The following is a 23,814-nucleotide window of genomic DNA, read 5'->3' as shown; positions in this document are numbered from 1 at the left end:
CTATGAGTGGCAAATAGGCTGGTCCGTAGCTGTTTAGCACGGCACTAGTGGATCCTTCCTAGGCATGATTATAATTGGATCAATCAAGATTGTAGGGAATAGTCTATTGGTTCAAGTAATCATTGCCGTGCTCTCTCATAAACTTTTCTTGGATTGAACTGAAGGCAGTGTGAAAGCAAGCTTGAGGTTTGGTCAAAGATGAGATCGAAAAGAGAGTCATCGGGGACGGAGGATCAAATACGTAAATCATTTTCTCTTCTTGGAGAGATGATTTGCAACGAGGTGTTAACTCATTGCTTGTGTTCACATCATGCAATCAAGAGTCCCTACCTTGATGCATGTTGGAAGTGATGGTCTTACAAGTGGTGAGTTATGGGATGGATAGTGGTGAAACACTAAACCATTTTGTCTAGGCTCGCTATTGGAAGACTTGGGTTGCAATGCTCAATTCTTTTCCGGGGAACCTTGCTATTGCTCCTTGAGTAGCTTGGTGTTGGATTAGTGTTGAGTTTGGTCGGAAAGAGAGTGGCATGAGCTTGTCTGTGTTGTGAACAAAAGTTAGTGGTGTTGGGTGTCGTAAACCTCTATTGGTGGAGTGTGGCATTTATGTTGCATTTTGTCGAATCGAGTTGGCATTTAATACTCACATAAACGTTTGAAGTAATGACATAGGCATTGCTCATTGTGTTACTCAATTGATGATCAAGTCATTGTGATTATATATCATATCCATGTGATAATGAGCAATGTGTTTACGAAGTTGCTTGGATAAATGATGATCAACCCCCAAAGTGGTGGATGGAGAAGCTAGTCTACTTGCACGAAGTAGCATTGTAGTAGCTTTGACTGGATTCTTGGTGGTGGTTCATTATGCTAAGCTTAAGTTGGTTCCTTGTTTCCTTGAGTTTTGCCCATTAGTGTTGGAAAAGGGTTATAGCATTTACTTGCTATGGCTTGTCGGTTGATCCGTTAGCACTTGGAGTAAATTGTTGGATGGAGAAGATGTGTAGTTGGGGCATTGATATCACTAGCACTTGTGTTAGTGGAAGTGGCATTGTTATTTCAAGTGATGAGGAATTTTCCTTGGACCTTGATTTTTCCATGTCATTTTTCTTGTTAGTGTTTTGGCTTCACATTGGATCTTGAAGGTGATTGAAGAAGAGTGTTAGTGCAATATGGATATCCGAAGAAGTGGTCTTCGTGATCAAGCCTTGGATGTTCATTTTGCACTTTGCGGATATCGGTGTTAGATAACGGTTAAATGGGCAAAGATGTTCGATGCTTAGACGTATTCTTGGATCATGAGAATTTGTGTTGAGGTGAGCCTATGTGAAGTTGTTTGTAGGAGGAAGTTGGTTGAGTCTTGAAAGTTTGCAATCCTGGACTGAGAGTCATTCTTTCTCTAGGATGGGAAATTTTCCACAAATTTTCTTAGACTTTTCCAATGGCTGATCTGTTGGTCATTTTGCTCGAAAACCATTCCGTTTTCGTAAGCCAGTACAAACTATTGAAGGGGTTGGAGTTGGCTTCGGTTGGCTTAAACCTTAGTAAGTAGTTTGTATGATGCGACCCGAAAGGGATGCTGACTTTTGGGGCTAAGGCAATTGAGTTGGATAGAGTCTGGAGTTAGTGTAGGAAAGTGGCCGTTGCGCTTTTCTAAGAAAGGTGACCCTTGTACCTTTCTTTTGTAGCGTTATGCTTGGTGGCAGGTTGCACCTTGCATTACGTTAGACTCTATGAGAGTAGTGAGCTCTCACTGATCTTGACTTGGTCTTGGTGGCCCTGCGCCTTGGCTGAGGATGGTGATGTCCAACTTAGTTGTTTGCAAGCTGAGATGTTGGTACCCATACTATAGCTTTGTCTATGAGGAGGTTGTGTACCAATATGAGTCCATCTCATGGTCTTCACTTTAGTTTTGACTGAGTGTTGATCATGCATAGCTAGCCTCTTCAAGGCATGCTCAGAACTGTTGACTAAATGCATTAGTGAGCTTATTGCGGTTGAGTTGGATTCGAGTGGTCATTTAGTTTGTGCTTGTCTATGAACTTTTATCTCGTACCTGGGGTATCACGTTCTTGTTGGACAAGTATGTAACTCGATGACATGAGTTAGTGTTTGGGTCTTGTGAAGGCAAGTTGAAAGAATGATTGTTAGTTGCTTTGCGACTAGTGATTACTTGTAGACTCTGTCAAAAAGACTGTTGATACTTGCGTTGCTCGATGATGATTTAGCAGTGATGGGCTTGCTTTACCGGATGGTGTTGTGGAGGATCGTGTCGTTAGACTTACATGAGTTTTTCATGTTGGCATGTCGACTCTACCTCTGTTGATATCATTTGGTTACATTTAGCCATAGTGTTAGATTTCATTGAGTCTTGGATGTGGTGAATCACTCCTTGATGAAGTGTTATCTGTAACTGAGTTTTGCTAAAGGATTGGTCTCGGTTACTAATTAAAGTATCTTTGACCTTGGTTAGCTTGGTTGCTGGAAAGCTCCGAGTGGTGATTCACTCATGCTTTCTTCTAGCTTTGTTTTGGTGTTGATGGCATTGAAGTGATGCTTTGTCATTGACATTGTTGATATTGAGATCTGAGTGAAATGAGATATCCTTCTAAGGATTGATATTGAGTTTCATTAGTCTTGATGAATATAGTGTTGATGATTTGGCTATAGCTTTGTGTTGTTGGCATTCGTGCATTTGCTAGTTAGCAACTGTGTTGACGTTCAAATGAACTGAGTGGCAAGTTAAGTTAGTTGTGTTCTAGACGAGATTATTTAGTAGAGGGTTGAGCTTTAGCTTTTCCTTGAAAAGTGATTTAGTCGTGGACTATGCTAACTCTACGAGAAGAAGAGTTAGTGATCGATATTAGAATGTTGAGTCCTTGCTGGATTTGAGTTCGGAATATAGCAATCATTAATGATTCTTTTTGAGCTTGTTATGAAGTGAGTTACGTCTTGCTATAGATGGATTCATGGAGGATCGTTGGATGATCACTTGTTGAGCATAGCTTCGTTATACTTAGCTTTTGGATTGATGTAGAAATGCTTTTCGTTAGCTTTGGTATTATGAAGTTTGGCTTATGGATGTGTTGAGGAAGATATTGTGGGTTGCACCATGATTTCTTCTTTAGCATTGAAGTTAGCTTCTATGAGACTCGTGATCATTATTAGGCAAGACTTAGTTATAGGCTTCTTCGAGCTTTTGGTTCTTGAGTTTTGTGCTCATTGTTCCATTTGTTAGAAGTTGTTGGGGAAGGCATTTTGGCTCATTAGCTTAGATGTTGAAGTTAGTATTTGCATCTAGCAATCATTGGTGATGATTGACTATCATCTGGGATAATTGATTATCTTTGTAAGAGGTTTTGCTTGATTATCGTTGATCTAGATTGATTCGCTATTCTTCGGGATGGTGGATTCCTTCTTAGACGATGATTTTGCATCTCTTTATTTATGGGATGATTGATGATCTTTCATGATGGTTAGTTGTTCTCTTTGATAGCTTATGGCTTTTTGCAATACCATATATCTTTGTGGTTTGCTCTGGATTGGTCTTTTGGGTTTAAGACATCAGTAGGATGTTGCTAACTCTTGCTTAGGCAACTTAAGTTCCTTGGTATTGTTGGCTGGGATCTATTCAGATTGGCTTTTGTGATAGTTGGCAGGCATGAGTGTTTGTTGGTCTTCCCACATTCATTCTCTTCTGTTGATTGTTGCTCGAGTTAGTTTTGATAGATTTGGATGTTATTTCCTTTGGGTGATACATTCGCGAGCATTGTGCTTGTTAGTCAATGATACTTTGTGTTCTTTGAGTTCTCTCTAGTAAGTTGTTGGCTTACTGTCTGCTATCCTCGGTAGTTAAGTTTTATCATTGCGTTTACTTGATGATATACTTGCTATTGAATTTTGTTGGATGGTGCATCCTATGTTTTCCAATGATAGTGATCTTGGTGGTTCCTATACTGTAATACTAGTTTATCGGATGATAACTTACTTGGAATACTTTTGTGTTCTAATCTAAGCTTTATTCCCTGATAATTAAATCTCTAAACTATCATTGTCTATGACTTTGATATTGTCCATCTATTGATCTTTGAGTTTGGGCCAGTAATGGGCAGATTGGCTTCGGCATTTCGTGTGCATGGTGAAATCTCTAGTCATGGGGTAGCTACTGTCGACTGGTCACATACCCGCCTCTTTGTCGATGTTCCTTATTCCGTTGAAAGGGCGTGACCGTGTAAACAACTCTAACTGCCTGTTTACAGTAGTCTATCTAAACCTTACCGACGGGTTTGGTTTCTTTGCTTAGGAGGGTAGGGGCCTCTGGCTTCTCTCTCTATGTTCCTGCGGGCAGGGCATATCACACTTTTGTAAGCTGGGTGACTCCCAGAGCAGCAGGGGTGGCTGACTCCGTTGGTCATTTCCTTGTCGGCGACGGCCGGAAGGTGTCTGAGCTGGTAGCACATCCGCGTTAGACAAAGAGGTTCCCCCTAACTCATTTAAGTTGGTGCATTTCTCACATAGTGTGAGTACCGTGAACTTTTTATGGAGTTGTTTCCTTGGCGGTATTCTAGACTGGAGTATGCATCGACGAGGACGTCGATCTTCCCAAGGGGGGGAGAGTGTCGCGAATGTGACTTCAGGTATCGAAAGTTACCTGTCGGCCAGTCCTTACGGACACTCTTACCTTGCTGCCACGATGGCAGGAGGTCGGTATTGCTGGACCCGTTATCAGTTCCCACTTGAACTAGTTGAGAAACTGGTCAATGAACATGCACTTAGATTGGATAAACATAAGGTAGGAACCCTATGTGTTTCTTGCTGAGCATACTCGGCCTGGTTTGAGAAACTTGTGTCATTGGCTTGCACTTGCTAGTATCAAGAACCCCCGCGATATTGAGATTGGTCCCTCAACATCGCTAAATGATAGCTTACCGTGTCTGCCAAACACCCTCGCTATCATGCCCTTTGTGTTAGTCTTAATTCGTCCCAAATGCTATTTATGGAAAGTGTCCAGATTTGCTCATTTGGCATATCTACGGAATGTAGAGATCGTCCTGAACACAATGGTGTTCGTCCCGTGTCCAAATTCGCAATCTAGGGACATTCCATAATTAGTAAGTTTCGAGCTTGTCCCAGAGACTAACTCCTGATACTAAGGGAGGCTTGGGGTGAAAGCCCAAAGCGTGTGTTCCTCAAGGGGGGGGGGGCTATGGGGGGTTCCAAATGTATAGTAGGGATAGTGGGTAGGTCGGGCATGGCCGACCAACCTGAGGCATAGTCTAGCTCCCGCTTGCGTGCCTGTCTTTGTTCTGCGTCCGGCTTGGGTCTAAGCCCAAGTTCCATTCCATGCTAGTTGGTGGAGTACCCATATCCTCGCGTAAGGCCACCGGTATGCCGAAATAGCGCCAGACTCCGTTTGGCTCCGTTTTGCGTGCTGGTCTTGGCATTGGGATGCTGGTTGCTCTAGGATTGGTCCAAGTCGCTCCGGGCCCCTGTCCCTTCGCTCCTTGGGCTGTATGCTTGGGAGTTGCTCCGTGGTTCGGTTCCATCACTCCTTGGCTCCATGCTTGGGAGTTTGGCACCGTTCATTCGTTCAGTGGCCCAAGGCCCTGAACCTCGGGTTCCTATGGACACGTGGCATGGACACGTGGCATCTGTCACGTGGCACAAAGAGGGTTTAGGTTCCGCTTCGTGGTGTTATCCTATGGTAAATCACCATAGGATAAAGGGTCAAAACCACGTGCGCTACAAATCCTCCTACCAACATACAACTCCCTTTTTAATGTGATTAACCTTAGCATCAATTGAGTTCAAAATGCCTCCTATCCTCTTGTAAATTAAAAACTCATCCTGTATCACGTCCCTCTCACTGGATGTAAACATGGCCAATAGATAAGCATTCCAATCCTTCATAACTTCTCTATTGGCATGCTTTTCATGCTCTTGAAACTCGGGGTCTAGTATATATACTACCGAGTGCATAAGTGAATGATACTCATGCCACTGGTTAGACATGATCTGATGAAGTTCCATGTACCTACCTGAATTTGACTGTCCTTCTTCTAAACTTGCATCCAACTTATTTATACACTCGTATATTTTTCCAATCATAGGTATATCACTGTCCACAAGACAAAGTGCCAAAGGAGATTTATAGAGAACCAATCAAGTAATATATGTACTTTACCATTATAATTACATTGGAAAACAAATAGTTAAAATGTAGCCATTGGGAAGAGCTTGCACCCATGCAATAGTGTATATATCGATTGAGCATTTTGGATAGCAATAGCAAGCTCAGCCATCCAAAATGCATTCAAAATATAGCTCGTGGGCTGAAAAATGTGCATCCACAAGCTAACATATCAAAAAAAAAAAAAAAAAGAAGATATAGAGACATAGTGCAAAAAATTGCATATATGTCATGGTGTTAATTTAGACTTTGCCTCGGCAATCACCAATACATTCCCATATGTAAGGAAATTAGTTATAGTTTTATGACTATATAACTTAGCTATGGAAATTATACTTGCTTATAATGGTGAAATTATATAAGAATAGAATAAAGTTGAGGTGAGGTAACTTTTCTAATTATTTATATTAGTTCTAAGTATCTAGTACTATACAGAAAACAATTAAACAAATAGTTTGAATATTAACGATCCAGTTAAATAGATTGAGATAAAATCAAATAGTTACAGAAATGATTTAGAATTTATATAGTGATTAGTGCTCAAATATACATCACTAATAACTTAAGTAATAGAAATAGAATACATGAAAATAATATATCAAGAATCAATATACTTTGAAAGAAATTAAATTTGTTATGCTAACAAATATATGCTACCCTCTTATTTGATCAAAGGTGGTTTTGTTTTTCAAAGCTAAGTCAAGTTTATTCTAGTTCTATTTCATAAGATATCTGTGTACATACATCAGGTGGCTCGGCATATATAAGCTACATTTTATTATTTTGTTTTCTTATATAATAATTTATTGTTCCTACTTATCACGGCAAAAATATGAGATAAAATATTTAAAATAATTATTAATATAAATGAGCTAGTAATTACTAAAATTATCTAAACAAGGTTGTGGGAAGTTCAATTAGATTAAGTGGTAGTATGAGACATTGTTAATTTGTGTTCCTGTCGAAAGACAGCGACACAGGAAAGTCTGCTTGTAAGAGTAAGAGCAATGCCTATCTGAGGTTGAAGAGGAGGAAACGCAGAGGGCTACAGAGGTGCACGCAGGAAATGTGACTCACAGAATTTCCTTACTCGAGCTTGCACGTCGCGGCAGGAAAGAGCTCCGGTAGAGCTCACTCGCCCACGGCGGCAGCAGAAATTCAGCCTGAGGATCACCTCTAGATATTAGTACATTCTCTTCAGATCAGTGGTTTAAAGTAGTGTTTAGTATAATGTTTCAATAAATAATGAAGTATTTACACACAATGCCTTCAATCCACATTCTCCCGAGAGCTCTTCCCTCGGCAGGAAATCGCCCACTCAGCGTTCCTTCGGCAGCAGCAGCCTCTCCAGCATCCACAAATCGCGGAAGAAACATGCTTTTCTGCAGTGGAATGTTGTGGACCTTGAGCGTCGGTTGACAGGAGCTCTGTTGCTATGCAAGTCGTAGCTTGGCGTGGTAAGAGCAGATCGGGCGTGATGCGATCTTATGCCTGCATAAGTTCTCCTCTTTAGATTTTGGTGGTTTGTCCTCAAACACACGAGCTTACCTCGGCGCAAGCGCAGGCAGGATCGCAGAGTTTTTCACGTCTTCCTCACGGCAGATCTCCAGTTATGCAAACAGTGAAGAAAGCACAAAGAAAAGTCCCACCTTTGGACCGCCCCTGTGCTGAACCTTCGTCCTCTCTTAAAACAAGTACTCACCTCTCGCAAGATGCTTTTCCTATGGCTCGATGTTGAAGCTGGGTATGAATGCGCAGCCAAGTGCAGTGTCCGTGTCCGCACTCGCACAGCAAGTTGACGAGTGCCAAGTTGAGTCCTCGAGGTTGTACGCATATGGCGCATACACGTACGGGGTCTCGTAGCAATCCGAGAAAACTATTGTGCTCCCAACAAGCAGCGCCTGGATCTCCGAGTTTTCTCTCGACGGCATCCTGCCATACAGCTCCTTATACCGCCTGCTTGACAAAACCTTCCACTCTCCTGCCACAGTGTCCAGCTCCCAGAGCACCACGCAGCTAAACGAGTGCGTCACCATGAAATTCCTGCCTCTCCACCTCAAGACATCGCATAAGGTGGTGCTGTCAAGCTTATACTCCTTGTAGACAGACTCATTGAGGGGAGTTGGATCACGACCACCAACGAAGTGCTTGTGACAAGACCAGGCCATGGAATCTGGATTGTAGCCCATGAGAAAGTATGGAGGGTACTGGAGCCCCGCGCTTCCAATCATGGAGCCATCAATCTTCGTGTTTGCGCAATCGTGCTCGCCAATAAAGGGCACTGCCGAGGTCCAAACCCGCGACTCTGAATCATACTGGCGCGCCTGGTAGATCACTTGGTAGTCAACGCCATCTTCACTGTAGGTGATGACCAGCTTGTAGGAACCTTTGGACGGATCAGCCTGGAGATGGATCCTTTCCATGGTGTAGAGCGGACGAGAAGGGATATCGATTGGAGGCAACCGCCTCCATTTGTTTGTCAATGGATTTCCTACCACAAATTTCCATGCTGTGTCAGGCGTGTTCCAGTAGCGGCCCTCTTCTGGTAGCAATCCGCAAACCAGGCCGTGTGACGAAGAAACCCCAATGGAGAAACACCCACGAGGCCCTGGATTCAATCCGGTAGATCTTCTTGCGCCGCTGCCCGGGAACCACACTTCTCTGTGGATGCTGTCCTTAGTGCGCAAGACACAACAGACCTCGTCCCTTCCCTTCCATTGCTTGGCGAATTCGTGAGAAGTAATGGCGCTGTCCCAGGATCTACAAACGCATCGCAGCCTCCCTAGATCGTCAAGCTCCAGGCTCGCAAACACCCGGAGCAACAAATCCTCCGTTAGGCGCTCCATCCTGCCTGCCCTGACCCTTGGAAGGAAAACTCAATTTATATGCCCCTTACCTAAAGGGATCGTTAAGGGGAAAAAATCACGTTTTTTTTCCAGTAGCGTCGAGCTCGAAAAATCACTTCTTGTTTTCTATGACTTCCACTATAGAACCGTGTCTCTTTGTGCTCGTAGCAGCCAACGTAGCTACCATATCGAAGCTTGAAGAGGCTTAGAAGACTGTCCGCGATGTCCACAAGCATATCACATTAGAACCCGCGCCATCATCCAAGCAAAACACACCCACCCTGGTAGCTCAATCTCGTCCCTGCTGAGAACGTCTCTCCTGCAGAAGTTTTCCATTTATCGGGGTGCTGCTCGAAACACACCTTCAAGTTAACGAACGTACCTTGGATGCTGACAGGAGTTGAGAGCTATCCTCATTGCATTGCATTCTCTCGTCCATGTAGCTGCATACAAACAAACAGGATTTGAGAGAGAACAAAAAGATTCGATGAGCGGTTTACCTCACGAAAGGAGCAAGTTTGTCCACCAGTGGTTGACACTAGAGATTCTTTTCTCCCCGAATTTTGTAGACTGCTTGCTCTCTCTCCCTTTGATGAAGCTCCCTCAATATTTTATCTACAGCTGTTGCTTGCCACAACAATCTCCTTAGTTTGTTACTGGACAACACAAACAGTGAAGAGAAAAAAAGGACAAATCCCACCTCCGTCTTCTGGTTTTGCCTCTTCAAATGTTCCTCTCTTTGGAACGTTCGTAAATCCATCGAAAAAGGAAATACAGTACCACATTGTGCGCTCGCCCTGGCTGGAGCTGATAAAATTTTAGCACGCTCGTCAACCCAAGTCCACCGACATGAATGATCTGATTGGTTCCACCGTTATAAGTTACAACAAGAAAACAAAAGTAGAACGCACCTCTACATTAGCCTGGAGGAGAAATAAGTGAGGCGAAATTCTTGATCGAAGGACCTATAAATCAAGTTAAGACGTTCAAGAAAATCATCTACAGTCGGTAACTCATATACAGCGTACGCGCTCTCATTCTTCTCACGAACTGCTCTGTGGAGAAGCTTCGACACCTTCGGGTTATTTCCACAGTGTTAGAACAAATAATTATTTTGTTGATCCTAGTATCCTGCGGAATTGCATACCTTGATACAAGAGAATTCCCATATCGAGACAATTGTCGACCTGCATACTAACATTTTAATTGGCTTGTTAAAGTTTCTGTTGCCGCGCCCCTTCTGTCGTCACCTGAAGACAACACGTTTCTAAGGGCAAGGTTCAAAGGTTAAAATGATAGTACCATAAGCCAAGAAGTCTGTGTACAAAAGCATTGGGCAGTATCAGAGATGCTGACGCGCGAAGTCCGTTCTGAATAAGGTGGTGGTGTACCACAAGCAGCATCGGTATGGCAGGCTTTACCTACACTTCAAACGAGCGTTTAATACCGAGAACTTCAGCGAGACAAGCATACCAGTTCATTCGCTCTGTTGCCTCGCTCAAAATCAAAAGCTGCGATCCTCCACGTACAGCCTCATCAGCACCTTCAGCTTGTCCAGCAGAAGAAAGTGATCCTTCAAGTCCATTACTAATGTCAAAGAACGTTGGAATTGTCGAAGCCTTCAAAACTGGATCCGTCTTCAAAGTTTCGAGCTCTCCTTCGTTCAATACCGGGCTCACTAACTTCAGCTGCGCATGCAAGACAACAGCCAGATGATTAAACCGCAATTATGACCCGCACCTGAGCAGCATTCTCAGCTTTTTCTTCCAGAAGGTTTTCTCGCTTTCCAGTATTCATGTCAAGAGACACCTCCCGTAAAGGATAATGGGAGGATTTGTTGCCTGCAAAATCTGTTCTCATTACCTGAGCGAATCTTTGCTTCAAATAGTCAAACAGCACATGACCTCTCTCTCTCTGAGACAGAACAGCCAGAGGGATATCGTCCCCCATACGACTCTTTGCCTTGCGATGTCATGTTTTCTGTAACCATTTGGACACCCTCAGATGAATACCCAGATGCCCTGAAATCTAGAGACATGAGCACACGTAAACTAGCGTAAAACAATAAACGGCTTACTGCTGTCTCTGAAGGAGCTTGTTAGTGTCCATAAACGGTTCAGCTGAAAATTTACAAACAGGAAGGGGACGGCTTTTCCATTGGCGATAAGGATGTGAAAGAGCGACCCTCTTTTTCACCTCCGTATTTTCGGATACCTGTAGCCTCAGCACGTTATCACAAATGCAGAGCATGTTCTTATTCTTGCCTTTCCAGAGTTCAAGCCTATGGCTATCATCATCCCAGGGTCTATAAACGACCTTCGGAGATGATATCAGAACCAACCTACGTAAGGGCATGGTTTTAGTTCTCGTCAAGTATAGCTAGAGGTAACGTGCTTCCATACCTCAGAAGCCATTCCATCCTTCGTTTCCCAATATCGAGCAGACCGTTTCGATCAAGGCAAGCGCCAACTGTCCTCCCATCACTTCAAATACATCCGTTAAGGAACGTCTTCCTTTGAAATAAATTAGCTTGTACCTGAAAAGGAGCAATGCAGGTCCGTCCCATGCTTCCATCTGGCCTGTGTAATACTCGTAAAAGTCAATAACCTGGTACAGACCGGAGAAATAAGTAACAAATCAGCTGCTGTTGGCATAACAAACCTCCGGATACTTGTGTAGGGTGATTTTTGTAAGCCTCTGGAACGAGAATCATCAGAGTTTCTTCCCGGGTTCCTCCGCTCCTCATTAAAAGCTGAGATAGACTACTTTAGAGGCTGTTCAGTTCGAAATAAATAGCATACTTACTTCCATCATCTGGCCTGTGTAATACTCGTAAAAGTCAATAACCTGGTACAGACAACAAATCAGCTGCTGTTGGCATAACAAACCTCCGGATACTTGTGTAGGGTGATTTTTGTAAGCCTCTGGAACGAGAATCATCAGAGTTTCTTCCCGGGTTCGTCCGCTCCTCATTAAAAGCTGAGATAGACTACTTTAGAGCCTGTTCAGTTCGAAATAAATAGCATACTTACTTCCATCAGTAACAATGCAAATCCATCCCATGCTTCCTTTGTAATACTCGTAAAAATCAATAACCTGATGCAGAACGGAGAAATCAGTAACTTATCAGCTGCTGTTAACCTCTGGATACTTGTTGGACAGTGATTTTTATAAGCCTCTGGAACGAGAATCATCAGAGTTGCTTCTGGGCTTTGTCCGCTCCTCATTAAAGGCAGAAACGCCTCCCAGTTTTGGAGAAGAGAGACAAAGTACTGGATTGGTTTTTCTCAAATTTTTTTCCTCGTGCTTCTCAGGACAAGACTGGTTCTTACCTTGCATTCTACAATCTCCTTGCTCACCTGGAAATTTGGAAAAGAAGTTAGAAGGTTCTTCAGTTGTGTACCTTGGTCGGCCAACTGGAACATTAGAGAACACGAAAGAGAGAAGTTTGTCTCACTTTCTGAGAAAGACTACCAGCCGAGCAAAACATGCAAAAAAATTTCAAATCGATTGATCAAAAGCCACTTACAGATTGTTTAGAGCTTCCTTAAGCTCGTTTTTTATTTTTTCTAGCTGCTTGAGGAGAGGGTTGACATGTGCCAAATTGAGGCTAATAGAAAATAAAAACAATCAAGCTAAAAAATTAGTATAGAATTGAATTACCTCACATATTCGTACATCAAAGCCGCCATGGACACCACATATTTGGCAAGTTGCTGCAAGTGTAATAGCTTGAGGCGAAGAATCTAACAAAAAAAAACAAAACAAAAAAAAAGTTAGCCCCCTTTTTTATTAATTTACCATGGATTCGTCTTCAAAAATTTCATCGGCCGAGAAGTATTCTTCCTCTTCGGCAGACAAGTTCTCTTCTTCAGCAGCTTTGATCTTCGAAGCACGACGACGGCGTGGTTGGAGGGTAGAAGCAACGCTGCCAGTGTAGGGGCAGGACTAAGATAGATAGACACAGAGTTGGAATGGAAAAAAACATGGTACCTGTTCACGCTGGCCTCAAAACAGCGGGTGGAAGGGGCGACAGAAGGGGCCACAGCTGACTTGTCTTTCACTTTCTTGATACTTGCACGGAGGTCTTCCAAAGCCTCTTCTTCTTCCAGCATGGAGAGTGCCTCGTCAATGAATTTGGAATAGTGCTGAGAAATTAGAACAGTTACAAGAAACCAAATTACGCACGAAGAATTTACCTGTAGCGCCGCCTCTTCATCGAGATGGCATTTATGTTGATACGTAACTGAGCACGGCTCCAGCGAAATGTTGTCAATCCGGGAATGCAGCAAGCTCTTTAACGCAGGACTAATGTCGGGGCAGCGCTTGATATGCCTCACCAGCAGCCCGAGAGAGCAAGCCTGCAAAGAAACGCCCCTGTGCATCTTTTTTTCCATCCTGGATAAACGAGGATTACGAGAAGACAAAGAAAGAGAGGGCTTAAGAGAAATAGTACTTACTGCGTGGCATACTGCAAAATCGCCTTCCGAAATTCTTCCTGAGTCTCTTCAGCCGGGTCGGGCACAACAGGTGCCACTGATTCCACTCCAGGCGCCATGCCTCTCTTCAAACGAAAGCCTGTGTACAGAAGAATAAAAAAAAGAATGAAAAGAACTAACGAACAGGCATCCATCCACATAAAACCAACAAGAAAACACTCTCGATCTACAGATATCACACAAGACAATAGACAGGAATCACGGTCAACCGATAGAGCAAATACCTTGTGGAACGCCTTTATCTTCATTTCCCTGCTGCTCCGGGCTGGAGCTGGATGGCATAGCACGGACCCGTGGCGTAGTTGGTGATGGCCTCTCGGCGTTCGCCATAGTGTCCTATAAGAATTTTTACTTTCAGGCCTGGGCAGCTAGATCGCCAAAAAGAACTCACCAGAATCCGAGGACCCGAGGTCACAGTGCGCACCTGAAAGGTTTCAGGCCTGAGAGAAAGAAGATAGCAAAGAACTCACATTGCGATTCGATGAGACTGGATCCGCGACCTGCCGGTGGACAAATTTGCAGTGCGAACCAAAGCGGCAGCTGGAAAGACAAGAAATCAAGCTCAAAATCGATCAAATCGAGCTTTCCACTTACCTCCCGCGCTGGAAATCCCGGCAGACCACGCCGGAGGTTGAACCCACCAGAATCCTGTCGGAGTGGCGAGTGTGCGTCGGCGATGAGTCCGCGATGTGCCCGGAACGCGTCGACATAGTCGGCGGTGCTTCTCCGCCTAGCGCTCTCTCTACAAAACCCTATCACTCTCGCTACCTTCTTCACACTAAATGCCCTATCTCTTGCTCTCTGGGCGGGATATTGCCCAGACCGGGAATATTCACAAGACATTCTGATTCGTTGCAGGGAACGGCGGAGATTTTCTGCTTGTTGCACGAAGGCAAAGTCTACGGTGGAAGATCTTGCGTCGTGTAATGGCCATGGATTTTGATCTTAAGCAGCACTACTGCTGACCTCTTGAGCCGGAGTGGATCCGATGCAAGTAACTCTTAGAGACGATGCAAATCTTTTAGAAAAGACTTTTGCGCTTTGGGCTTAGAAATCTCATCGCAAAAGCAATGCGACGTAAACATTCCTAGTTTCGATCCATGTGACAAGAACGTAAGCTCAATCCTGCGAGCAGATGAAATCACACTTGGCCACCATGACCAAGTTCACAGAGGCAGTATCGAACGCTTGCTTGTCTCGAAGCAAAGCCATACACTCTGCCGTTCAACTTGCCTTGGTAAATTACGAATCCTTGTCAATGGTTTTCTTACCTGCATTTCGGTGGAAAGCCTTACTTGTGGGAATCTCTTTCGGAGGACACTGGCAAGCTTCATGTGTAAACGAGATTACTTCCATCTCGCTGGCTTTGTCACACTGTCTCACATGAATAGGCCGCGGCATCCAAGGTCCATAGCCTGGACGATTACGATCACTCGTATAAGCCCCAGTCCATGTGTTGTTCTTGGCTGAAAAGCTTGCACAAAGTGTATACAGGCACTTTGCTAGTATCTGAGCTTTATTGCTAAGATTATCAAAAACTTGCTGTTTTTGATAATCTTAGCAATAAAGCTCAGATAGCTTTTGATGTTTCCAATGTGCTTTCTTCACTATATTTATGACTGGAGATTTGCAGTGAGGAAGACGTGAAAAACTCTGCAATCCTCGAGGTAAGCTCGTGTGGTTGAGGACAAACCATCAAAATCTATAGGGGAAAACTTACGCAGGCATAAGATTGCATCACGCCCGATCTGCTCTTACCATGCCAAGCTACGACTTGCACAGATTGGTAGCAACAGAGCTGTGACGCACAAGAGATTATCCCAGCTAGGAAGGTAATCCACCGAGGAGTGTCGGCTCCTCTGTCAACCGACGCTCAAGGTCTACAACATTCCATTGCAGAAAAATATGTTTCTTCCGCGATTTGTGGATGCTAGAGAGGCTGCTGCTGCCGAAGGAACGCTGAGTGGGCGATTTCCTGCGGAGGGAAGAGCTCTCGGGAGAATTGTGCAAGCTCGAGTAAGGAAATTCTGTGAGTCACATTTCCTGCGTTCACCTCTGTAGCCCTCTGCGTTTCCTCCTTCTCTTCAACCTCAGATTGCTCTTACAGGCATTGCTCTTACTCTTACATGCAGACTTCGGTGTCGCTGTCTTTCGACAGGAACACTCTCAACTTCTTACTACCTTAATCTAATTGAACCTCCCACGAACATTGTTTAGGTAATTTTACTTATCACGGCAAAAAATATCAGATAAAATATTAGCTAGTAATTACTAGGAACAATACATTATTATATAAGAAAACAAAGTAATAAAATGTATCTTATATATGCCAAGCCACCTGATGTAAATGCATACAGATATCTTACAAAATAGAGAGGGAGAGAGAAACAAAACTAAGATAAACTTGACTAAAAACTTGACTTAGCTTTGAAAAACAAAGCCACCTTTGATCAAATAAAAGGGTAGCATATATTTTTAGCATAGAAAATTTTAATTTCTTTCAAAGTATATTTATTCTTGATATATTATTCTCATATATTCTATTCTATTACTTAAGTTATTAGTGATATACATTTGAGCACTAATCACTATATAAATTATAAATAATTTCTGTAACTATTGGATTTTATCTCAATCTATTTAACTGGATAGTTAATATTCAAACTATTTTTAAAATTTTTTTCTGTATAGAACTAGATACTTAGAACTAATATAAAACCTGAATAATAATTAGAACAAAATCATATAATACTCTTTACATACTTGAAATCATCTGAAAATAAAATACACCTTAACTTCATTATTTTCTTACACACCTCAACTTTATTCTATGCTTATATAATTTCACCATTATAAGGAATTATAATTTCCATAGCTAAGTTATATAGTTATAAAACTATAACTAATTTCCTTATGCATGGGAATGTATTGGTGATCTCCATATATACATGGCAAAATCCAGATTAACACCATGTCACATATGCAATTTTTTGCACCATGTCATTTTTTTTACATGTTAACTTGTGGACGCGCATTTTTCAGCCCACGAGCTAGATTTTAAACGCATTTTGAGCTTGCTATTGCTATCCAAAATGCTCAATCGATATATATGCTATTGCATGGGTGCAGGCTCTACTTGCGCACAGTCTCTCAAAAACATTTTAACTATTTGTTTTCCAGTGTAATTATAATGGTAAAGTACATATATTACTTGATTGGTTCTCTATAAATCTTCTTTGGCAGCACTGTAATTGTGAACTACTTGTGAGCAATTGTCTCTATTACTAACTAACCACGTTACCTTAATCCAAAACGAAGTTAGTGAACCGTTTTCTAAAGCCCATACTAATATCCATGCTTGAGGGCAGTGATACTTGCGATGATATCATAGATAAAGATTTCCAAATGTTTTTCCTCCATTACAATAGTGTCCCATAAGACTCAACAAGCAGCAGATCCTTGACATTAGCACTGATAATGTTTTTCTAGACTTCAAAAGATATCGAGCAGGATGGAACCTATTACCTCACATACCAAAGAAGTTTCAAAATTAACTTGACACCTGAAAATGCAGGTCCATCCCATGCTCATAAAAAGTGAGAGAAATCAGGAACCTATCGATGGACAAAGCCTCTCGCTCCTCATTAAAAGCTAGCTGAGATAGCGGACTTCAGCAGCTCCAGTTTTAAGATAAACGTTTTCAGCTTACCTCCGACTGTGAAAATAAAAAAAAGTTGATGTAAAGGCCTACTCTCGCAAAACTGAAACGTGAACTGGAACCCAAAATCTCGATACCTTCACGATTGAAGACTTCACAGATAGCTAAAAACACTCACAGTTGGACTCATCGGGCAAGGCAACGTCACTTCTCTACAGCGCCCTTCTTAATTAGAAAGCGTGATCGCGAAGATTGCCATGGAGGAAGCCCTAAAATGATAGTCGTAAGTTTCGGTCGGGCGGGGAGAGATGGCGCGGCGGGGAAAATCGAGCGGCCCGCCGGGATCTGCTGCGCTGCCGCCGAAAGATCTTGCTGCGCTCGACCGATCTGCTCCAGGTACTCCAATCAGATATACGCCCTTGCGACATTCTCGGGATTTTGCAGCTCCGCGCAGTGATCTTGCTACGCCTGGCCTGCCTGCACCAGAATCTGAGCCAGAGAATGGACAAGGATCCGCACTGCCGCACTCAATCAATCTAGTAGATTTTACCTTTGGTAACACACGTTTTCGGGATTTCACAGCTCGACTCACGCCGAAGGAAGTGAGAGAAGATCTTCTCAGATTTGCGGTTCAGTGAGTGTTATCCTTGTGTTCTCTCTCACACACAAGAAATGCGTGTAGGATGGAGAGAAAATCACACCGGGGAGTTGACATCTCGACCTGTGCCTTGCGGCTACTGGAATTTCACGTTGAGACGTCTAAGGACATCCCAGCTCCACTGAGCGAGTGAATTTTGGCGAGCCTGGGATATCTCAGTGCATACGATGTACGGCTGCAGCGAAATGTGCATTTGGAGGAAGAAAATGGTGTTGAGGTATGTTTTCCATCTTTCTTAACTTTGTTTTCGTTTTGTTAACTTCTTTTACCTTTTAGCTGTACTTGAAGCTGATCAAGAAAGCAATGGCACTCCTCCCAGAGAATGAGGAAGCAAGAACGGCTTTGAAGGAAAGCGTGATGCGCATTGTGGGAGTGGAAGTGGAAGAGGAAGAGAAACCAGAACTGGAACTGGAAGAAGAAGAGGGAAGAGGAGGAAGCGGAAAACGCTACCTCTGAGTACTACAGTGCAGAATAAAAATGTACGTTTCGTTTCAATCGTATTCTCTTTATAATCACTGCTCTACCATTTTGAACAGGTCGGCGATTGACTAGAAATAAAAATAAGCAGAGGCTTTCACGGAAGAAGTTCGTTGATCCAGGTATGGCTCATCACATTCCGTCAGAGAAAAAATGTTATTTTCTTTTCCCAGGAATGCTTCTCGTGGAGCCTTGTGTTCTGGCTAAACTTCCCGGTCTTATGTCGTACGACCATTTTACGTCTCAGAAATGAATATCTCGGTTCTTTTCGTCTTTAGATATCTGCGTCTTTGTGCATTCTGTTTGTAAAGTTTCAGCTGAACGGTTTACGGATGCCGACAAGCCCCTTCAGGGACAACAGTAAGCCGTTTACTTTTTGATGCTGGTTTTACGTGTGCTCGCTCGTGTCTCTAGATTTCAGGGCGTTCATCCAAGGATGCTCGAATAGTTATAGAAAACAATGCTGCTCAGGTGCGGGTTATATTTGCAGTTTAATTGCAGCTGAAGTTACTGAGGCTGGTATTGAACGCGAAACGGATCCGCTTCGGCAATTTCTACGTCTTTTGACATCACTGGACAAGCTGTGTGGTTTCGCTGATGAGGGCCTCAGCGACAAAGCCTGATGAAACGCGCGTTTTATACCGAACAAGCATACCATGGGCCTCGAGTACCAGCCATACTTTCTCATGGCCTACGATCCAGATTCCATGGCCTGGTCTTGCCATAAGCACTTCGTTGATGATCGTGATCCAGTTCCCCACAATGGTTACGTCTACCAGGAGTATGGCCGTGAGGCCACTTCCTTATGTGGAGTCTTGAGGTGGAAAGACAGGAGTTTCATGGTGACGCACTCGTTTAGCAGCGTGGTGGTCTGGGAGCTGGACACTGTGGCAGGAGAGTGGAAGGTTTTGTCAAGCAGACGGTACAAAGAGCTGTATGGCAAGAAGCCGTCGAGAGAACACTTCCATATCCAGGCACTGCTTGTTGGGAGCACAATAGTTTTCTCGGATTGCTACGAGACTCTGTACGCGTATGCTCCATATGCGTACAACCTCGAGGACTCAACTTGGCACTCGTCAACTTGCTATGCGAGTGCGGACACGGACACTGCACTTGGCTGCGCATTCATACCCAGCTTCAACATCGAGCCATAGGAAAAACATACGAACATCTTGCAAGAGGTGAGTACTTATTTTAAGAAGAGGTCGAAGGTTCACAGAGCGGCACAGGAACTGTCCAATCTGCTTTCTTCACTATTTTTATAAGTGGAGATTTGCAGTGAGGAAGACGTGAAAAACTCTGTGATCCTGTCTGCGCCTGCCCGGAGGTAAGCTCGTGTGTTTGTGGTCAAACCACCAAAAGCTAAACGGGAAATCTTATGCAGGCATAAGACCGCATCACCCTCACTCCGGGGACGAAGTTAATGGCTGATCTCTCCCCGGCCTTGGGACGTAAATCTGTTTCTTCGTTCTTCCCAGCTTTGGTGTCATATATCCTGGTAGATCTATAAGATTAATACTATTTAGGATGTTACGGGAGATTATACAATGATTTTGAAATGTTAAATCAAAACAAAACATTTAATTTGTGATTACAAAATGTGATCTGTTTGTGCTTTTTTTTTTGTTATGTGAGTGCATGGAATATAGAAAGGGAATACAGAAATGTGCATATCAATTAACCCAAAAACCCTAGTTTATATACAGGAGCGAGTGGTCCGGATTGAAACCAATCCGACGGCTACCAAAATCCACTACGCTAATATTAGTATACGGCATCGTAGCCGTACACTTGGCCCTCACATCATCCCCTCCTCTCGGAATAATGGAAGGCCATCAAGGTTCTCTTGTAGATGGGCCGGGATCTGGAGGAACGTCAGGAGGAGGCATCGGTGGATCTGTAGACGGTATTAACTGCTCCTGATCCCTCTGTATGAAGCGTTTTAACCGCTGCACATGCACAATCTCCGGAGGATCGGCCTGCTGAACGTCATGCCGAACCTCATAAACTTGTGGTCCAACTTGCCGCAACACCTGATACGGTCCTTTCCACTGCGCAAGGAGCCCCTTAGATAAACCACGTACCGTAAGATGGGGAAAACGGACTAACACCAAATCATCCACTTTGTACTCCGCTGGTGGACGATGATGGGAATTGTAGTGCTGTTGTTGTCCCACTTGTACGCGGCCTAAGTGTTCAGCAGACTCTGCTCGGACAAGTGGAAGAATGCTTGTCAAATATTGATCCCATGACCTAGCATCAGGAGCTCGTGGCAATCGCGAAGGTAAACCTAGCTCTGTTAGTAATATTGGATCATGACCATATAGAAGTTTATATGGTGAAGCACCAACAGAACTCTGCACCCCTGTGACATAAGCATACCGAAGAGACGGCAAATAACCATCCCAATCCGAATGTTGAAAGTTCACATACTTCGCAATCATCCCTTTGAATGTCCGAACGAGTCGTTCCACCAGACCGTCTGATTGTGGATGATAAGCACTCGTAAAAGTGTGGCGTATCCCCAACCGAGATGTCAAAACATGAAATACCTCAGCCATAAATGCAGGACCATTATCCGAAAGAATCCGTTCTGGACAAGAATGCTGGAACACCACTCGATTGAGGAGGAAGTATCCAACAGCAGTTGTAGAGGCACTAGCAAGAGCACCAACTTCCACCCAACGAGTCAAGTACTCAGAAGCAATAATAACATACTCATTGCCAGCAGTCGATCGCGGAAAAGGTCCCATAAGATCAAACGCCACCAACTCAAACGGACGAGAAACTGCAATTGACTCCAACCGTCCTTCCGCAGCACAAGGGGGAGTATTACGAGCTTGGCACCAAACGCAGCTACGCACATACCGGATAATATCACGTCGCATCTCTGGCCAATAGAAAGATCTGCGCAACTTCTCGGTGACACGACGGTGTCCCATATGCCCACCTAGAATAGGAGAATCATGGTAGGCATGGAGAAACCGCGGAATAAACACCGAAGGCACCACCAGCCGTAAATGAGCATCAGGATCCGTCCCCACAAAATAAAGAAGGCCATCTTCAAGGCGATATTGAGAATGTAAATGCCGAAAAGGCAAGTCATCAGCAAGTGATGCAGGATTCTCAAACCCATCTCGAAGCCTTCGAATCCACGGCTCAATCTTTTGAGCCTCGCGAACCTCATCCAGAGAAGGTAGATCTTGCTCTACGCCCTGTGGACACTGAACGTCAAGGACAGCAACCGCCGACGGCACAGAATCCTCATCTAGAAAATCCACAGATGCTGGAACAACAGGTTCGTCAGAAACATGAGAAGTGAGTGGAGAAGGAAGAGGAGCTTGAGAAAGGGCATCAGCATCAGCCATAGAACTCCCTGGGCGATGAACAACATTAAAATCATATATCTGAAGCTTCAAAGCCCATCGAGCCGTACGACCAACCAGGTTCTTCCGCTTCAATAATGAAGTAACAGCAGCATGGTCACCTTCAAGTAACGTCCGAGAACCATGTAGATAGGCATGAAGTTTCTCGAAACCCCAGACTGCTGCTAAACACTCCTTCTCCGTCGTGGAGTAGTTCATCTCCGCTGGTTGTAATGTACGGCTTATGTATGCAATGGGATGGCGCTGACCAGGCACACTCGAGCTCTCTTGCATCAACACACCTCCAAGACCAATGTCAGAAGCATCCACGCGCAAAATAAAAGGTCGAGTGTAGTCAAGATATGCCAAAACCGGAGGAGTCGTCAATAGCTCTTTGAGATTCACGAACGCCCGCTCACAATCGGGAGACCAGATGAAAGATGACGTTGATGACTTCAGCAATGCTCGCAATGGTAAAGTGCGATCGGAAAGATGATCCACAAAACGACCGAGATACTGCACCTTACCCAAAAAGCGCTGCACATCATTCACACACTTCGGAGTAGGGAACTTTAGAACAGCCACAAGTTTGTCAGGATCAACTTGCAAACCCTCACGAGAAATACGGTACCCAAGATAAGTTGTGTCCTTGGACCCAAACACGCACTTCGACCGCTTTAGCTTTAAACCAACGTCGCGTAGCCGATCCAACACTTTACAAACATCACAAACATGCTCCTCCCACGTCCCCTCCGACTGGATCAAGACATCATCAATGAAGTCAGCCGTCACCTCCGGCATATCGCAAAGAACCTCGTCCATCATTTGCTGAAAAGTTGCTGGAGCATTGTTCAAACCAAATGGCATCACCAAAAACTCGTACAAACCAAATGGTGTACGAAAAGCAGTCTTAGGAATATCGTCTTCAGCCATCGGTACTTGCCAATACCCAGAAGCAAGATCTAGCTTGGTGAACCAACGACTTCGCCCCAGACGATCCAAGAGATCAGCAGTGTGAGGAAGAGGGTACACGTCCGGGATCGTCACTTCATTTAACGGACGATAGTCGATGCAGAAACGAATACTCCCATCAGGCTTCGTCACAAGATGAGGTTCACATGCCCAAGGACTCCGCGACTTCCGAATAACACCCTTCTCCAACATCTCCTTGACGTTTGCACGTAAAATCTTGATCTCCTTGGGTGACCGACAACGAACAGGAACCTTGATTGGACGAGCATCCCCGGTTGGAATGGGATGACGTGTGGCAATCTTGGCCCCAGACGATAGGTCAAATTCAAAGAGATCAGAATACTCCTTCATGAGCTGGTCAACAGCTGCAACACAAAGATCATCGGAGGGATCGGAAAAGGGAAGAGCAGAACAAGATGGAAACACAAGAGGAAATAATTGGGGAACAAAAGTAATGGAAGCAGAGGTAGAAGTAGAGGGACGAAGAGGTACGGAAGTGAGAGGAATGGATGAAACATAAGGAAGTATGAGACAAGGGGGAAAAGCCTCAAAGTCACACTTGGCATGATTGTGCTGCAACCAATCCATACTAAAAATGAGGTCAAAAGCTTGACTCGGCACCACCCGCAACGACTGCAACTCAAGCTCGAGATCGCCCACACGCACAACCAGGTCCGCCTCATCTCGTGCACATGCATGTGTACGGCCGTTGCCATAAAGAATGAAAACTGGATCCGCCGCACGACGCAAGTGTAGACGACAACGTGTGGCAACAGGTCGAGCAATAGAAGATAAACTCGAACCTGTATCAACCAACACGGAGAGAAGAATAGGAGACCTCTTGTTATAAAAACGAGCTTGGAAAGTAAACACTGGATGAACCGGTGCCGAGTGAACCCCTTGATGATACTCCCGAAAGAAAGATGGAGGGGTCACTAACTTATTCGCGCAAGGTCCCTCCATTACTCGCGCGACTCCTCGTTTCCCGAATGCACCTCGGTATCCAAACCTTCCACTGCAGCAGCACCAACGGGACGTTGCTGACGCCAAGGTCTCCACCCAGGAAATGGAGGTCGCCAATCCGGAAAGCGCCGACAACGCCGATAAGTATGACCAACTTCATCACACGCCTAGCAACGAATGTCA

At 44.2% G+C, this 23,814-nt stretch overlaps 2 protein-coding genes and 1 pseudogene across 5 annotated transcripts; 1 reads left to right on the top strand and 2 right to left on the bottom strand.

Annotated features, from left to right (window-relative positions):
• Window positions 1–9,041: 9,041 nt before the first annotated feature.
• LOC112342621 lies at window positions 9,042–12,012 on the bottom strand (annotated as a pseudogene).
• A 310-nt stretch (window positions 12,013–12,322) lies between these two features.
• On the bottom strand, window positions 12,323–14,300 carry LOC9660539. Of its 2 annotated transcripts, none has more exons than XM_024664723.1 (11): window positions 14,133–14,300; window positions 14,009–14,078; window positions 13,930–13,962; window positions 13,763–13,874; window positions 13,500–13,617; window positions 13,239–13,437; window positions 13,033–13,187; window positions 12,841–12,967; window positions 12,703–12,785; window positions 12,569–12,649; window positions 12,323–12,398 (listed from the first exon to the last, which is right to left on the bottom strand). In XM_024664723.1, the coding sequence occupies exons 1-11, from the start codon at window positions 14,246–14,248 to the stop codon at window positions 12,395–12,397; spliced, it is 1,098 nt and encodes a 365-aa protein (XP_024520491.1). In that variant the 5' UTR covers window positions 14,249–14,300; the 3' UTR covers window positions 12,323–12,394. The 2 variants fall into 2 exon arrangements, with proteins under 2 accessions (XP_024520491.1, XP_024520490.1); XM_024664722.1 differs by lacking the exon at window positions 12,323–12,398 and adding an exon at window positions 12,449–12,509.
• A 3,158-nt stretch (window positions 14,301–17,458) lies between these two features.
• On the top strand, window positions 17,459–18,608 carry LOC9660538. 3 transcript variants are annotated; one of them, XR_002991026.1, is made up of 6 exons: window positions 17,459–17,592; window positions 17,641–17,830; window positions 17,879–18,071; window positions 18,131–18,333; window positions 18,391–18,453; window positions 18,505–18,608. XR_002991026.1 is itself a non-coding variant. In XM_024664724.1 (3 exons), the coding sequence occupies exons 1-2, from the start codon at window positions 17,505–17,507 to the stop codon at window positions 17,985–17,987; spliced, it is 435 nt and encodes a 144-aa protein (XP_024520492.1). In that variant the 5' UTR covers window position 17,504; the 3' UTR covers window positions 17,988–18,071; window positions 18,131–18,379. The 3 variants fall into 3 exon arrangements, 1 of the variants encoding a protein (XP_024520492.1); XR_002991027.1 differs by having other exon boundaries at window positions 17,493–17,592; window positions 17,641–17,825; XM_024664724.1 differs by lacking the exons at window positions 18,391–18,453; window positions 18,505–18,608 and having other exon boundaries at window positions 17,504–17,830; window positions 18,131–18,379.
• Window positions 18,609–23,814: the final 5,206 nt, after the last annotated feature.

This window comes from Selaginella moellendorffii, unplaced genomic scaffold (genome assembly GCF_000143415.4).
Source record: "Selaginella moellendorffii unplaced genomic scaffold, v1.0 SELMOscaffold_113, whole genome shotgun sequence".
Lineage (NCBI taxonomy): Eukaryota > Viridiplantae > Streptophyta > Lycopodiopsida > Selaginellales > Selaginellaceae > Selaginella > Selaginella moellendorffii.
This window is presented reverse-complemented; position numbering and strand designations above follow the sequence as displayed.